Below are 18582 nucleotides of genomic sequence, written 5' to 3' on the forward strand. Positions count from 1 at the left end.
TATTTCATATTTAATATATTTCTTTCCCTTTCTGAAATATATTACATTAGCTTGTTAAAAAATATCTGCAAAACAGAAAGAAGTAAAAACGGAGGGGGAAAAATATGCTAGCTACACAACTGTTTAGCTGGAGGGGCGACATGGTCACGGCCATTTCCATAATCAGATGGGTTTCCCATGATTCCCAGCTCCTGGGTTCACTTGTCAACTTTGATGAATCTTCGGCTTCTGCTTCTGCTGCTCCAAATTACCAGGACAGCGCAGGAGACAGGAGAGACAGAGGAGGGAGGACGAGGGGGCAGAGGGAAAGAAAAGGAGAGGAGAGGAGGCGGGTGAGGAGGTGGTAGCCGGGGCCTCCTTGCATTCAAATGGTCGGATCAATCACCGTATCATTTACCTGCGAGGGAAATGTGCCTGAGAGCCTGCCATACATCTACGTCTGCCTAACATAAAAGCCAGATCCCTGCATGTCAACAACAAATTGTCATTGGCATTCCATTTATGAGCCATCAAATGCCATCATATCTCCTCCGACACAGGGTGGCTCCATCAGGTTGGACGTGTGGCCAGGAGGATCTCTTAACAAGCGTCTCTCCTATGAAAAGAGCCACCCTCTCCATTTCGAATTCAAAGGGAAGGGCTACCGTTTGTTGATTTGAATATCAAAAGGAGACTACCACCAACCAACTCCCCCCCGCTCCCTCGACTGTTATAGGCAGTATCCCCAAAGCTTCTGCCAAGCAGGTGTGTGATGATCAATTATTAAGGATCCAGCTCTGGTTACTCTTAGTGGGAGGTGGGATAGGGACAGGAGGGCTTGGTTGCGGAGGGGGCACATCTTTCTGTGGTGAACTGGCAAGGTGGGGGAGCAGAGACATGGTAGAGAGGAGAGCGAATACTATTTACATAAAATTAACAGTTCAAAAGAGTGAGTTCACACACCAATCAAACTTGTTAATTGACTGTCAATGCTATGTCCCAGAATATACAACACAACTACATTATTCATCTTAGGCCCTGACAGGGAAGACAGTCCAATTTGCATGGGTGTTCTAAACGTGATCAACAACCACAATGCCACATGCATTTTTAATGGGGCAGAGATGGGGACCTTTAATATTCATAAGGGTCAAACAATTGCATGACATTAAACTTTCTATAACAAGCTAAGTATTTTTCAAATGCTAGGACTTAGCAGTCTAAATGGCCCACAGACAAGAAAGGGCAAAATGCGTTACAGTTTTCATTGTAAATCAATGCTAAGACAAGTTCATGATGACTAGTTTATTTATCTTCCATTCCCTTTTTGCAATATATCTGCTAATATGATGTTAAAATGTTATTCTGTCAAGAATAAATGAAGTTTGTGTCAAAGACACATAGCCAAAATGTGTTTGATAATAACGTTTTAGGATTCCTGTTATAGTGTAGATTACATTATGCTTAAAAATATTATTGGGTATACATTTTTCTGCAAGGCAAGTGTATAAAGTCAATTGCTGTGACCAAGCACAAATGCATCATTTATTATAATAAAGAGTACAGTATGAGTTCCAAAACCTATAGTACCAATTGACTTTGACACAAACTTCATCTATGACCTTATTTTCACAACAATCCCTCTAAGCCAAACAAATTTTCAATGAGCTCAGTGTCTGAGGCAAACACAGCACGTGCCCAGCTGCTTAGCATTAATTAAAGCTGTGTTTTGGCTTCATGCTTTATCGACCTTTATTTCATGGCTTAAACACCATCATTTTTCATAAACCCAATGACGTGTCAAAAGGTCAAACAGCCCCGACGACACTCGCTCTCTCTCTCTCCACTCTCTCCCTCCCTCGCTCGCTCCAGCTTCAGACAGTATCATATATGTAAATGCACTCAGGGAGCGACTGGCTGTGTCCACTTTCAGGCCTTAACGGTGTCTTGTAACCGCCAGGAGTGTCTGAGGCGTTTCTAATTGCTGTTTTTGTCAAAGAGCTGAAAGGCATGGCCAGACAGAGCTGGGCTATATTCACACTAGTGCTTTTTCAGCCTAGCGGGCCCCATCTCGCTGAGGACATCTCTGAGTGTCATTAGCAGAGCTGAGGAATGGTATGGATGAACCGCGGTGGCCTGGGTAAAATGACCTGGTATCGACGAACAGTCAGGTTTTCTGGCTGGTTCCACCGTTCCAAGGACAGAGAGAGGTGGAAAAGCGCTCCGCCACTACTATCAGATATGCTAATGGTCACATTTCCCCCCATTGAGACCTTATGCATAATTTAAACCGGAAAATGATAATACAAAATGTGTAAAACGGACAAGATTAATATGGTCTAACTTTTCCCTAATGCAAGGACACATGTAACCAAGCTAAGGGGGTAAACAGTGGGTGAGTGGAAGAAACGTAATTCGATTAAAATTTGTAATATGTCCTTTCATTGAAATGCCACTAAATCCATTTAGCATTGTTTACATCGATTCCACGGCTAAAAGGGGAAAATGTAATACCGCAAATGGAAGACAGAGGGGGTTGTGGGATAAGTACTGTACGTACTGTACTGTACTGTACGTTCTGAGCATAAGGCAAGACTGTCCACATCCTACCTCAAGTGTACCTTTATATATGAATTATAATTCACCACTCAAATCTTAATACTTGATTTTGAATCTCCTGGAACACTTATTTCAAGCAACAAAAACCTTTATCCTGATGTTGTCCACCTAAGTTTAAAAGCTTGGAAAATAGTAAAAAATCAAGAGAGAGAGGGTTGGTTGAAAAAGAGATTGGGGGGGTACAGAAAGACTGCATAATCCTTATGCAGTGGATGGCAGTTTGTCAGGTCTGTGTGCCATGATTTCATCTTGAACTGGCTTCCCAGTCTGTGGGGTTCGTTCAGCATTAACACATTCAAAGCAGATCACGTCTGGGTGTGGGAAATGATAAGAGATGTGGTCGTGTTGTGCTATGCCCTTAGGAAATCCTGCCTTTTCTGACACCTAATTTCTAGAGAAATACAAACCATTCAACAAGAATCACAACCTAACCCTCTAGTCTAGCATCTCTCCTCATGTGACTCTGGGCTTCATGGTGTGTAAAGTATATATATATATATATATATATACAAAATATATACACTGTGCGTGTGTGTGTGTGTGTGTGTGTGTGCGTGTGTGTGTGTGTGTGTGTGTGTGTGTGTGTGTTCACCCTTTTAATTTCATCCCCATGTTTTCTTTTTCAATATTTCTTTCTCTGTTTTTGCTCCAGTTTGAGCCTAAACCTTGTATGCTGAAATGTCACACAAGATCAGTGTTACTTAAATGGTGACATAAATAGCCAAATGAAGCGTGCAACGGAATCCAGGTCTAAAATGGCATAGATAAATAATAATAATAATAATAATAATAATAATAATAATAATAATAATAATAATAATAATAATAATAATAATAATAATAATAATAATAATAATAATTGTTCATACAGGGTTGTTACAGTGGCAAAATTAGAAGAAAAAACACAAAAGTACAACATTAAGATGAAGCATTGTTGAGGCAATGTGTGGTCAGTTCAAGTGGGGATTTGGGGGACACTGGCCCAAAGCCACCCCCCTCCCCACCTTCCCCACGCTTGTGTACTGTAGTGTACTTTCTATTCTGCCTGGCTGTCTGCCCTCGACATGCCCGCTCCGGAGACAGCGAGCCGTGGAGAAGAGTAACACTGTCATGTCTGCTCTGGTCAGCTTTATGCTTATTACCGGTCTGGAGCTGAAGCGCAGTGCTATTACCAAGGTCAGGGGAGCCTGACTGTTGGACGCTCAGAGACATACTGTACATTCAAACGCCAACATCCATGCAATTATATACATAAAACACACCACTATCAATCTCAATTAAATACTCAATTGCATTTTGATTAAGTATGTTTTCAAATTAAAATGCCTATAGAAACTAGATCTATAAACTATATAATATCATTGCTGTCGAGTGGAAAACTCACATGTCCAAAACTGTTACTTTTCAGAATTCAAATTAAAAAATAGCACACCTGCTAGCTCAAAACGCGGCCCGAAGCGAAGCTTGGAGATCGGCTATTTTTGCTGCTTTTTTGTGACACTGTAGTCGGTCTACAGTGTCACACAAAAGCAGCAAAAATAGGGTAATCATTTACAAAACAAAACATGAACTGTGGAGATAAGAGGTTTCTTCCCGAGAGCAACCTTTACTACTGTTGTTTATTAATCATACTGTTTATTTATGAATGAATTATTAAATAGAAATATATGTATAATAATGACATTCAAAACTGTCAAAGATGTAAGAATGGAATAAAGGCGCATAGTGATGCGTAATGCCACAGCAGAGCCCCAGACAGAGACACTGTGGATGGCGGAGTGATTGGAGGGGGCATGTTTTTTCATTGCGTTAGGGCAAAATGCCCTGCTGCCTTCAACTGTCCCGACCTCACATTTCTTGACAAATTGGTTATGAGGCTTTTACGACTGATGCACATATCGCAAAAATCATTTCTGCCAAGCTTCCTCTATGACCTGCCCGTGGGACATGACAAGCCCCTACATGCATCGCTCTATCAAACCAGATCTTTCCAGGACAATGCAAATTATGACAAATTCCATCATCCTGCATTATGCGCTTTCCTGCTAATCTCCCTAATTCGAGAGAATCGGGGAGGGTCTCGCCGCTTCAGCTGAGGGGCATGTTGTCTGATTGAATGATGCTGAAACTGCAACCCTCAACCCCCCCATTCTTTCTTTCTGCTGCGACCAGACCACCTCGTCTCTTCTGTCTATTCATATTATAACCTTTATGGTGGCCAATGAAACCTTTGTTTACCTTTGTACATGTCGTAAACACAGCTGCTAATGTACAGTAGAAGCACCAAGTCATACTGTACTGGACATAACGCATCAATATCACAGGTGTCACAGAACGTTGCATCAAAATGTAAACAATAAATAAAAGATGTGCCAAATCTATTCATAAATTGATACATAACATCAACAACTACTTTCATGAGTGTGTGTGTGTGTGTGTGTGTGTGTGTGTGTGTGTGTGTGTGTGTGTGTGTGTGTGTGTGTGTGTGTGTGTGTATCAACAGTGAAGGATGCCCTGTCCATACTGTCTGAGCCACGTCAGGTTATCACTTGCTGTAGCAGCTGGAGAGTAGAGTCGCTCTGCATCCCTATCAACAGCCATCAGTACACACACACACACACACACACACACACACACACACACACACACACACACACACGCACACGCACACGCACACGCACACGCACACACACACACACACACACACACACACGCTGTTGCTCGCAGCTTTACAAAGAAATGAGAAATAGCACTAATAATAAACCAAAAAAGGGAAATAAAGACAGAGAGAGGGAGAGAGAGAGAGAGAGAGAGAGAGAGAGAGAGAGAGAGAGAGAGAGAGAGAGAGAGGGGGGGGGGAGAGAGAGAGAGAGAGAGAGGGGGGGAGAGAGAGAGAGAGAGAGAGAGAGAGAGAGAGAGAGAGAGGGGGGGGGGAGAGAGAGAGAGAGAGAGAGAGAGAGAGAGAGAGAGAGGGGGGGGGGAGAGAGAGAGAGAGAGAGAGGGGGGGGAGAGAGAGAGAGAGAGAGAGAGAGAGAGAGAGAGAGAGAGAGAAAAGAGGAGTACTTCCTTGTCCTCTCAATAGATGGCAGTGTGACTGCATGTAAAAGCCTATAGACAATGTGCTGACTGAGTTCCATACCAGTCCAGGTCTATACAAAGCAGGCAGAGCGATGACTATAAAGCCTTGCAGTCTCCTTGGATATCTTTCATTGTAGGAATATGATGGACATGGAAATTACAAACTGCTGTGGGATTTCACCCGCAATCTTTATGATCTTGTTATACATTGAACTTAAATTGTAAATATGAAACAAATCTGCTGAAACATGTTGATAAAATGGGCAACATTTTACTAACTACAAAATGAAAAATAAAATGTATCTAACAAGAAAAAATGACAAAAATGATGGCATTATTTGAGAATTATAAAAAAAAATGTAAGTGTGTAGATGAAAATTGTAATCCAGTTTGAATATGCATAAACTCCAAAATAAGGACAATATTTACATTGCTCTTCATGCATCAAATTAAATAAATGCTGTTAGCTCTACCTAAATATCTAAAATGTACCTATAGAAATTGAATGCTCCTGATGTCCCCTTACATAACAAATCCATAATATTAATAATAAATCTACAGTATATAAAAGTGGGCATGCTGATATGTCCATAGAGAAACAGGACATTGTCTATAATTCAACACCAGAATTTGTACCACAGTTAAGTGTGCTTAAGATGACAATGGCATTTGAAAAATGAATGACCCAAGCTAAAAGTTAGCAGTCGGTAGAAACACTCCATGTGAAATTCATGACAAAGTGAGTGGCCAAAAGTAAATGGGACATAAATGCTAACTCCTCTCTGAGCCACCGGTTTTACAGCGCCTTCGAAAAAAGAGAAAATAACATCTCCTTAATAAATGAAGACAAAGCGGCAATGCTAGTCCACCGTTGCATGAGGACGTAATAATCATTTCTCACCAGAGGCTCTTACTGCCATGTTTAATATGTGGGAATCATAGAACTACTGTATAGCAGCATAATAATCACAGAAATAACCTAAAATAGCTCATTCCAGCCGCACTACTGAAATCTAAGTGTCTGGATGCCAGTCTCAAACACTGGCAACTGGTTTTTTACATGTTTGTATTTTTCAAACTACACAAACAATAGTATATTTAAAAAAATAGACTTTGTAAAAACATACGCAACCACTTAAGCACCATATTATACTTCAGCTATTAAAAAATAGGCAAGCTTTTAAGAATTTTGAAAATGTTGAAACAATTGTTCTTCCACTATACTGTCATATCCAAAACAGGGATGCCAGGGTGAAAGTGGTTAAGAAAATGAATCTGGTATCACAGTCAGTGCTTTATGTACATCTAAATTGATTACAATCTGATCCAAAAAATGTTTTTTTTTCCCCCAGTGTCTCACTTTGGGGTGGCACTGAAACCTTCCCAAGGCAGGCAGCTACTTTTCTCACCCAACGCTGTGCCATGAGTGTCACTACTGTATGTGGGAGCACTGGGCATTCACTCTCTGTATTGTTTGTCTCCGTCTATTTTTGCCACCCGTCAGTGTATTTCACGAGAAGCACTTTCCAGCCCCTTCCTATCTGTGTATATGTGTGTGTGTGTGTGTGTGTGTGCGCGTGCGTGCGTGCGTTGTGTGAAGGCCCTGTCAGCTTTGCCCTCTCGTCACTGCGGGGGTAGAAACACACTCAGGCAGCTCTGAATATAGTGGCTAGTTACCATAGTAATGGGATGGTCATTCGTCTCTCCTCTTCCAGACAGTGATGGAAGTGGACAGGACACGCCGCTATGCTTTTCATCTATGCATTTGTTATTTTATGGCACAAATAAAAAGCCACGCCACTCCTCTTTACATATTCAAATAAAGGTGGAGAAAATGACACACAAATACTAGGGGTGTGGGTAATAAGTCACACACAGAGCTACAAATAATTGCCGTGTTTTGATTGAGAGTAGTTGTGGATACAACTGCAATAAGGAGACAAGCTGGGCAGAGATTTGCAGTACAGTGGTGGAATCTCTACATGACGAGTTTCAGATGCTGTCTTGGTATCTCAGGTCTATTCATTCTAACAATCATACACAGCGACAAGTAAACAAGCATGCACACACGCATGCATGTCTGAGTGCAAACACACGCACGAGCAAAACACATAACTGTGTTCATATTCTTTAGTTAAACTTGAATGTTCATCTCTATATCATATTTTATATATTTGCATTAAATGTAATGTTCTGTATAAGAAAATATTTGGCACACATTGTTTCATAAGAAAAATAAATAAAAGCAATATGAGGTTTTTCCCCTCCTCGCCCGTTGGTTTTGCATGGCTAGTAGACAGAAGAGAGTGGACTGTGGTTGGGGAGCCGGGTTAGACCTGTTCACACACACTACTGTATATTCACACACACTCCTGTATATTCACACACACTACTGTATATTCACACACAACAGAGACCAACATCTCCATTCTCCAGTGGCTGAGCGGGTGGATAAGGATCACTGCACTGGCACATGTCTACCTCTTGTGTGTGAACAGTACAATCTAACTCTGAGAGTATACAAATGTAAGCAAATTAACCAGTTTGGCTTTGGTCACACGTGCACTCCCTCAAAGTTACAAATAGATAAATCAACACTGTAAAATTGTACTGTGCGTGTGTGTGTGCGTGTGTGTGTGTGTGTGTGTGTGTGTGTGTGTGTGTGTGTGTGTGTGTGCTCACACATGCACATGTATGTGAGTGTATATTGCTGACTACAAAAAAAAATGGACACTTATGGGTACATTTGTAGTTACCCCCTCAGTGTTAATACTCTGGGTTTCACAGCGTATGCCACCTGTATTTGTTTGTGTGGGTTTTGTCCCTCCATCCCTTGGCTTGTTGACACGGGCCGAGGTGGTCAGGCACCCATAATACACGAAGAGCTGTTCAGAGGCAATTAGGATCAGTTGTCAGGGACGGGCGGGGGCCCGTTAATGGAGGGGGGGGGGGTGGGGGGGGGGGGGGGTAGAGCCACGGAGACGACACACGCGTGGCGCCCGGCGAGAGCCAATGCGCTCTGACAGATCCGGTCCTTCCAGCATCCTCGCCCGGTACGAGCCTGTACCAGCGCACGCCTGCGTGGTTGTGCGATTGTGGGGATGGACAATAAAATCCTCCCATATGGGTCCATTTGGTTCACTTTGTACCCTTTGTTAAACCTTAGTTAAACCTAACACTAAGAATTTTACTGGGCATAAGAGGGGACAGGGGAGGGGTGTAGGGGGCGGGAGGGGCAGGGGGGGGGGGAGCAAATAATTACCCCCCAATGCACCCCTGCTGCTGTCTACCACCTCCCGTATAACTGAACCCCAGCATCACATCCGAGGTGGCCTGCATGTCTGCACTCGGTCTCTCGCGTCGACAAGCACAAACGCACCACAGATACAGCTTCCCATCCCCCACCCTGCGTTCCTCCGCTGTCCCAGGCCACGGCTGCGACCATGTGTCATCGCAGATATATGTCTAAGAACATGCTGGAGCTGTTTGGAGGTGGAAAGGGAGGGTGTTATTGCCAAATTGCCACTGTGTGTTGGTGTGCACGCATGCATGCTAGTGTGCTGGCATGAGGGTGCGAGAAGCGGACCCACATGCATGTCACCCTATCAGCCCAATTTGTGTAGTTGTTACACCGATATGAGCATAATGCGTTTGTGCTCCCTATGTTTGACTTGGAGCATTTACGCGTGTGTGTGTGTGTGTGTGCGTGCGCACGTGCGTGTCTGTACACATGTCACTGAATCTAATTTGAATGTGTTGTACTTGTCCTGTCAATCATATCTGAGACAAACAGGGAGTCATCTGTTACTGAGATTTAATGACTGAGTCTGGATATCCTGTCATACAAACAAGATCCAGGCACACAGTGCACAGGTGCATGTGCGTGTGTGTGTGTGTGTGTGTGTGTGTGTGTGTGTGTGTGTGTGTGTGTGTGTGTGTGTGTGTGTGTGTGTGTGTGTGTGTGTGTGTGTGTGTGCTATATCAACGTAGCCTTGGGGCATAAAACACTGACACACCACTCAGGTATGGTCTTACAGGGTTTGATCAGTGACTAGTGTGTCTGTCCAGTTCAAGAGAAGACAGTTGACCTGGGTGTTTGGGAAGGATGAGTAAAGCTGGCTGACACACACACACACACACACACACACACACACACAGGTGATGTACAGAGGCAGAGCCCAAATCGGCCTCACTGGGGAGAGGTTCCAACGTGAAACCCAACTTGTCAGTCAAACGCTCTCTGAATCTACCCTAGTACCCAACACACAAACAAGCGCGCGCGCACGCACGCACGCACGCACGCACGCACACGCACACGCACACGCACACACAAAATGTTCTACTCATCTGCTATATGACTCAGCTATTCAGCAGAGGAAACAAACCTCCTGTTTTCCATGTACCTTGCGCAAAGCGAGCAGAGCGTTAAAACACTGAATCTGTGTTAGCAATCTCACCGGGTCGTCCCAACAGTAACTACGGATAAAACAGCAACACAGTAGTTTTGGAGTACAGCCTTCAATCTCTCGGCCGAGCAGAGCCGCTCATGCTTCAAGACCTCATTTTTCATTGAGTCAATTACTCAGCAGCTGTATCCCCCCCACACCCCCTCCACCCCCACACCCCCCTGCCTGGTTGGAAGTGATCATTTGTTCTTTTATTAGAGCTGATAACATCCCATGCATTGTCTAGCGTGCACATGGTGGAGAGACGCCCCTTACTGTTCTAGCCTCCAGCGTTTCGTATTATTGGCGCATTATTTCACGCATGCCCTCCTCTTTTATCAAGCGCTTTTGAAGTAATGTTAATAGACTAGAAAATTGAGACATTTATGAAGTATGGGCTGTGTTTATGAAAAAATCCATAAAGTGTGACAGGGCTGAGGTGAGATAAAAGCGAGGTTTTAATAGATTATGGCGAACTGGGGGAGAGCCGTCAGAGGCTGACAGGCACCTCCTCTGAGATCCCTCATTTTTTACGGGATTAATTTTGTTGTATTAGAAATGATGCTAAGCGTCCTAATTAATCTGTGCGTGTGGTGTGAATACCTCCCCTACAGTACACACAGACAGGCAAAGTCACACAGACACACATGTGTGCTTGCACATAATACACACAAGCATCCCATGCTTTTTAGCTAATTACCCTTCTGTGTTAATTGAGGTAGATGTGATCTCCTCGCGTTGTGAATTGAGTCTGAGTACGTTTTGGGAGGTGGCGCGAGGGTTCATAGTGGGGTATGGGGGGTGACTGAAATGTGCATGTAAGCTCTTTTATGGCTGTGAAACATTCTGGGGGAGAATAACAAACCATAAAACAAAAGCACTTAGCTTAATTTCTGCTATTCATCACAGAAAATGTTGCTTTCTCATTCAGTACAGTGACTCATATTTAGCTGTCACCGTCCTCACTATTCAACATTGAGAGCTCTACTGGCTTAACTTCTTCTCTTAAAACATGTCATGGTGTATTGTTTTCAGCGACGGCTCGCATTAAAATACATTTAAAAAATAAGTGTAATCAATTAAAAAAATATATATATGTGTATAAGGATATCTATTGAAAACTAAACAAGCATCAACGACTAGCTGACAAAACTTCTCTTCGAATTATCTTTAAGACAATCCTATGTCCTTTCTCTGGCTTTACATTCAGCTACTTTATAACCATGAACCCATCAAGGAGGTCAGACAAAGCTTGGCTCATTGTTTCAAGGCGTTTATCCTCCCCGTTAAAGAAGATTATTCAAATTCTTCTTCAGCTCACAGCCGTCCACTCCTCCCTTTGATGCTAATAGGCGTCACCAGATCCACTTTTCCTGCTGATGCTTCCCAGTCCACTTTGACAATTTTCAAAATCCAATGCAAATCCTACCGCGGGCCCGAGCAAGACGGGGGTTCTGCAATATTGACTGTCACTCACAATTAGGGGAGTGAGACAAGGGGTTAGCATTCGACGGCAACCTGAGGCTTGCTCCGCCAGCTCCCCAAACGCACCCCTCAGAATCTGATCAGTGAGTATAATTTCCCGGCAAATATCCCAGGGGTGAGCCACTTACCTTAACAGGAAAGAAGAGATGTTCAACAACCATCCAACTGATAGTGTTTCTATTCAGACAAGGGTTTGGCTATTGTGTTTGGCTCTGTGAAAGCATCTCCAAAGGGACTGTAATGGAACAGCCAGTGTTGAATCAAGACGGTGTGGAGGAAAAGATATCCAGCAATTTGGGATTCCTGCTGTTAACTATGACTTTGGTAAATGATGGGTCAATTTCCTTCATCTGGCAGCTCACATGCTTAATTGTCTGTTATGAGTACAAATGGATTCATGTGTGAAAATGTGGACTGTCACTGGATACAAAAAAGGCCTATACTCTTCTTTCCTGCTATTATGTTAATGCACCAGAGTGGGTTTAAAAGCTATTCAACAAAGACAAAATGTAGTGGTAGTGGTATATTTAAGATCATGCCGTAGCTTGATAGAATTTGTTTTGCTAGATGTCAGAGTATGTTTTTCTCATCAAGTAAAAGGATGCGGCAAAACAGTGGCATTTCTGATAGCCTAATTAAATTATGCAAATTGAGACAAAATGCAAGATGGCAATTCTTGCTTTAGATCACTGAAAAACTGCAAAAACAGCAAAAATGACAATCTTGCTGCAGATTCCTTACCACAATAAAACCAGGACTAATCAAGCATTGCACATGATATTGGTTCTAAACAACCAGAAATTAAATCACTGCCTTCTCTTTCTTCATAGCCCAAAGCCCATGCTAAACTAATACCATAAACCCCCACACCAACACCGTGACATCATAAAGGTTAACTCATTCTTTAAATCAATTCAAATCTGAATCTGTCAGCTCGCCAGGCCATGTGGTCAGTCAACAACTCTGCCATTTCAGGGGAGTTGAGGCAAATAAATTAGATGGTGCTCAGACAGATGAATGGATGGATGGGACTTGAAGGTCCAACGTCCATCACATGCCAATCCCCAATGCCGCCTGCACAGGCTCCACGGACCACTCCTCAAATCCTGCGGTGCCCAGAAGTGCAGAGTTCTGTCAGTAGCCATGTGCTGCATCTCAAACCACTGGACGCTTGTCACAAGAGAGAAGCACTGTTCACGGCCGAGCTGGACATACCAGGCTTAATTAACTTCCAGCACAGATGAACATGAATATGGTTTGTCTTGGCCTACAGCCAAACACTACCGAGGGACTAGGTATCTGTATGATAAGTAACGATAAGCAAGATAATAAACAATTACCCTTAATCACTCCATGCAGGCCATGCTACTGTATTTCCTATTCATTTCAGCCATTAAGTCATATTTCACCATCCCCTTTAAAAGGCTCTTTACAAAAAATACCTCTGCTGCGCAAGACCAACGCCGTTCTCCAGGAAATAATTAAGATTGCAAATTCATCATTTGAGATGTTCAACCCCCACTAATCCCTCGGTTTAGTGGGATTCTACTTTTAATTAGTAATTATTTCCAGGGGGAGGAAGGAGGCGGGTGAAAGGCTGCAGGTTATTTGGTCCCAGACTGAGGCTCCTCTTTATGCAGCTGCCAGGAACCTGCCTCCGCGGCGTCACACGGCAATAGTCGCCAAGGAAGGGATTGTCATTAAGATGGGAGTCGTGCGTGGGGGGGACGGGGACATGCTCATCTGCATGCTCACAGTGAGGGGCTAATTGTATCAATATGTAAAAATCTCTGTCTCTACTGAGTTGTTAATACATTTTTGATCTAATCAAGTCATTGTAGCATGGAGGAGGAAACTCACTGGGAGGTGACACGCGGCTCTGAGCAAAACAAACTCCTCTCATTCTTTTTGAGTGGTGCAACCACTCCAAGGAACAGCAATGTCCGTGTTAACCTATGTGACATGTGTTAACCTATGTGTGTGACTATGAGTACCAGTAGGGGCAAAAGTGGCGCTGTTGTGCCAGAAACAGAGAGAGAGAGATAGCGTTGCACTGTTGCCTGCTAATGAGAGAGAGAGAGAGAGAGAGAGAGGAGGGGGGGGGGGGGGGGGGGGAGTTGCTCCACTCAGTTCACACAGGTGTGATTTTTTTTGTGTTTGAATAAGAACGACTATAAGGAACGATGGAGATGAGAATGTTTTCCCAGACTCCATTGACCATATTCACGCGGTGGACGTTTTCCTCTCTGACATCGTTTTCCCACCGCATCGGGGTCACGTGAACATGTTCAACGCCTAACAGTTAAGTGTAAACTCCTCCTTCTTCAACTCAGTGACACTCCACTGAGGAAGCCACACATCTCAGCCATGTCAAATGCATGCCTAATCTACATGCACGTTTGCAGGAATCACAACTGCCCAGGATCCTCCGATCCTCGATGACACATTGGTGAGAAATGCCTTCAAGCTCTAAATGAATGGTTGATCCACACATGTTCTCACTCATAGAGGGATTTGGCTGGGGGATCAAGGACAGTGTGGAGGAGATGGACACTGGCCTTGTTGACAGTACCTTGACAAGTGTAATCCCATATAATACACACTGCGTAAACAGCACGCCAAGCCAACCGTGCAACCACGGCCCACACTTCCTCTGCTCTCCCTTTGAATGCCACATTCCTTTTAGGTTTTGAAACAATATGAAAGGAGTTTTGAAATGTTCATACTTTACAAACACGTGGAAACGCGGATAAGCGGTGCGCACTACGAGGGAGGTACATGTTGGCATGTATACACTACAGCACTAATGTAAGTACAAACTATCGCGCAGACCATAAATCTTTACACACCTGCGGTAACACGCACGCACGCACAAACACAGACACAGATGCATGCATCATACATCATTAAAAATATGGAAAAGGGGGCGACCGGGTGGCGCAGGGGTAAAGTGGATGCCCACAACCCGTGGAGGCTAGGGTTTGAACCCTCCAATGTGCAGGCGGCTTGGCCCGTTGCTACGACTACAATTGGCTGCGTTTGTCTGAGTGGGACGAACGTTCCCTGTTGCTGCACTAGAGACTCCTACAGGTTGGTTGAAGGACCTGTTCAGCAGGGAGCAGAATTGGGAAGGATAGCATGTTGCTCCACACGTGTTTCGCCCTCCCGGTGAAAATCCTCACTGTTAGGTGTAAAGAAGTAGCTGAATAAATACTCCATGTGTACTCTACATCCTCCCCTGTCCAACATACCTACTGTAACAGTGGTGGTTGGCAGTGACTATAGACATGGGGGAATGGGCATAACGACTACATTGGGGAGAAAAATGAATAAATGTAATAAAAAAAAGAAAAAAGGGTAAGAAAAGGAAAACAATTGAATCAGAGAGACTTCAAAAGCTATACGTCAGTGAACACATACTCAGCTAGAGGCATGTCCATCTTAAATATAACATCTTAAATGTATTATTGGAAAAGCCTGTCTTTTCGCACATCTCTAAAAAACCATTACGTTCACGTTTGGCCATCCGCGGTACCCACAAAGTAGCGTCACATTATTGCTGCCCTTCTTTGCTTTGTTAACAATGACAAAAAACAGACGTGGGATATAATGTTCTTTGTTCTAGCATGGGTCTCTCCAAAACAAAAAAGATTAAGAGGTTTTGTGGGAGATGCTCTGTTGCCAGTTGCATTTCATGATGTGAAAGGGGGTGTCAAATGTGGACAGAAAAGGCACACATCTGTCCTAGTCAGCTCTTTTGCCTGCAAGCTGGTGAACATTTGTTGAATGACTAAGCCCAGACCCACGACAGTGAAAATGTAACATAATATACATGTATATAACCAAATAATATAGCGAATGGATTTCTTGCATCATCACATTCCTATCTAAAACTCTCGAACGTGCTGTCTTTAAACAACTGTCCTCCTATCTCCACCAGAACAACCTCCTGGACTCCAACCAGTCTGGTTTCAAAGTGGGTCACTCGACAGAGACTGCCCTGCTGGCAGTGACGGAGTCGCTCCATGCCGCTAGAGCGAACTCTCTCTCCTCCGTCCTGATACTCCTGGACCTGTCTGCAGCGTTCGACACGGTGAACCATCAGATCCTCCTCTCCACCCTCGAGGGGATGGGTGTCTCAGGCTCTGCACTCTCCCTGTTTGCATCCTACCTGACGGGTCGCTCCTACCAGGTGATGCTGAGAGGGTCTGTGTCAGAACCACACAGGCTCACAACTGGGGTTCCCCAAGGCTCGGTTCTGGGTCCTCTTCTTTTCTCTCTCTACACTACATCTCTGGGTGCTGTCATCCACTCCCATGGCTTTTCCTACCACTGCTATGCCGATGATACCCAGCTGATCCTCTCATTCCCCCCCTCTGATACCCAAGTGGAGGCACGCATTGCTGCTTGTCTGGCTGACATCTCGGCGTGGATGTCGACAAACCACCTGAAGCTCAACCTGGACAAGACCGAGCTGATGTTCCTCCCGGGGAAGGGCTGTCCGCACCGAGACATGGCCATCACCATTGATAATGCTGTGGTGACCTCAACTCGGACTGCGAAAAATCTGGGTGTGACCCTGGACGATCAACTGACGTTCTCGGCAAACATCGCATCAGTGACAAGGTCCTGCAGATTCCTCCTCTACAACATCAGGAGGATTCGCCCCTTCCTCACGGAGAAGGCAGCCCAGGTGCTCATCCAGGCTCTCGTCATCTCCCGCCTGGACTACTGCAACTCCCTCCTTGCTGGTGCTCCGGCATCTGCCATCAGACCTCTGGAGCTTGTTCAGAAAGCTGCGGCTCGTCTGGTGTTCAACCGCCCCAAGTTCTCCCACACAACCATCCTTCTCCGTTCTCTACACTGGCTCCCCGTAGCGGCCCGCATCCAGTTCAAAACCCTGGTGTTAGCCTATAGGGCAGTGAAAGGAACAGCTCCTTCCTACCTCCGGGCTATGGTCGATGCCTACACCCCTGCCCGACCACTTCGGTCTGCCACCTCGGGGCGACTGATTGCCTCGTCACTCAAGGGTCCTTCTGGCCGATCCACACGGTCACGACTCTTTTCTGTTCTGGCCCCACAGTGGTGGAATGAACTCCCCACTGATGTTAGGACAGCAGAGTCACTGCCCATATTTCGCCGCAGGTTGAAAACCCACCTCTTCAGGAAACACTACCCTTCCTCTCTGCCTGACCTACTTGTTGTTAACTAGTTGTACGAACGCTTGTTTTCTATTGTTGTATTGTTTATTGGATCTTGTTTAGTCGATACACTTAATTGTTTTAGCTCATGCTCATTTGATTTAGCTATTTTGTCTCATCTGGTTAAGGAAATAGGTAGCTGATATATTGCACTTTTACCTTAGCGCTAGGTATACTCTTGGTTGCTTGTTTTTGCAGAAAATGCACTAAAGACTTCTGGTGATTAGTAGTTTTTGTTCCCTACCTATGTTGAATACACTTATTGTAAGTCGCTTTGGATAAAAGCGTCTGCTAAATGACTGTAATGTAATGTAATGTAATCACAGATTATTTGAGGGAGCCCACTGCAAAATTTCCAATTTACTACCGAACAACACCAGAATTCACCGCCTTCCATTTCCTGCCAGGTATCCCCTGAAGCTTTAGGCCTTACCCTGAGGGCTTGGCTGTAGGGCCCTATGTTGGCTGGGGCCCAGTGGGACATGCTCTGGACATGCAGGGCCTCTCTCTGGTGGAAGGAGCCATCCTCCAGGGGCAGGGCCCAGTCATGGAGAAGACAGTCCAACTGCAGTAGCTGACCAGCAGGAAGAGAAGCCTGGACACACACCCTGGGGGGAAACCACAGAACAATAAATGATGGATGGATGGATGGATGGATGGATGGATGGGGGTAGAGATGCAATGTTGAGAATGTTAAGCAGGGAATGCAGAGAAGAACGAATCTGTCTTTTAAACCCTATTCCACTTAAGGTGGGAAAAGGTTTTCCTTTACCTGGCTGGAGGGTTGATGCTGAAGTGCTTCTTGTAAACGTTGTTGAGGGGACAAAAGTCCTCCATGCTGCTTACATAAAGGTGAACCAGGACAATGTTCTTCATCTGCCAGCCTCTGCTGTCCAACTCGGCTAGAAATCAAACACATATATGAGAAGTCACATTAGTCTACTGCAAATAACATTACCTAGACCTTACTTGACCCAACTACCCATACCTATAGTGTTAATTACATTTGTACACTCTAAATTGAATTAACAAAGGATTTTACTGTGCAGTCTTACTGGGGGCTACACTAGGGACGGAACGGAGCCGTACGCAGCTAGGTGGCTGCACCGTCAATTTGTCCGATCCGCGGGGAGTTCCGAATTTACTGTTTTTTTTCCCTCTGAAAGCCAGGCGAAGGGCTGTGTAACCTCCGCGGACACGAGGTAAAACAGAGCACTTCCATTAAAAAAAAAGATTCACGCGTGGAGCTTACGCACAACCTGCACACTGCAGCCAGGTTCCATCGATTATAGTGGCAGCGCACCGCTGCAGAGCCAATTCCTTCCCCAGTGTAGCCCGGCTCTTAGTGGAAGCATGCCAGTGTTATTGTGTTGGAAGGGTGCGTATTAAATCTTTATAAGTTTTGTCTAGTTTGGCCCCATCAGATTGTATTTGCTCTCACATATGTGAAATTCAAAACTGAACGAAGTCATCGTCTATTGGTTTTATGGAAACAACTAGGAAAATATGTTGCAGGTTGAAAATAAAAAAGGATCTTATCCTTTAACCATAATGTACCTAAATTGTAAGTACTGTACATTTTCTCACCTTGCTAAACCTATTAAGCACTCCATACCTATCTTATATAACCCAGCATAATCTGTTTTTATTGAGGTTTCCGTTTGTTACCTCCCACACCAAATACATATTGAAATACGTATGTTTAAGCTGCTGTGATATTATTGTTAAGTTACTAAAACATAGTCCAATGGATTCTGTGTACACATTGCCCTCTT

At 44.3% G+C, this 18582-nt stretch overlaps 1 protein-coding gene across 1 annotated transcript in view; it reads right to left on the reverse strand.

Annotated features, from left to right (window-relative positions):
* Window positions 1-18582, reverse strand: part of dph6 (diphthamine biosynthesis 6) — a 75064-nt gene that overhangs the window by 14681 nt on the left and 41801 nt on the right. The window contains exons 11-12 of the mRNA XM_079527265.1: window positions 17580-17709; window positions 17241-17415 (exon numbers count right to left, since the gene is read on the reverse strand). Coding sequence (XP_079383391.1) covers window positions 17241-17415; window positions 17580-17709 — 305 coding nt within the window. The remainder of the gene's footprint in view (window positions 1-17240; window positions 17416-17579; window positions 17710-18582) is intronic.

This window comes from Electrona antarctica, assembly GCF_951216825.1.
Source record: "Electrona antarctica genome assembly, chromosome: 18".
Taxonomy (NCBI): domain Eukaryota; kingdom Metazoa; phylum Chordata; class Actinopteri; order Myctophiformes; family Myctophidae; genus Electrona; species Electrona antarctica.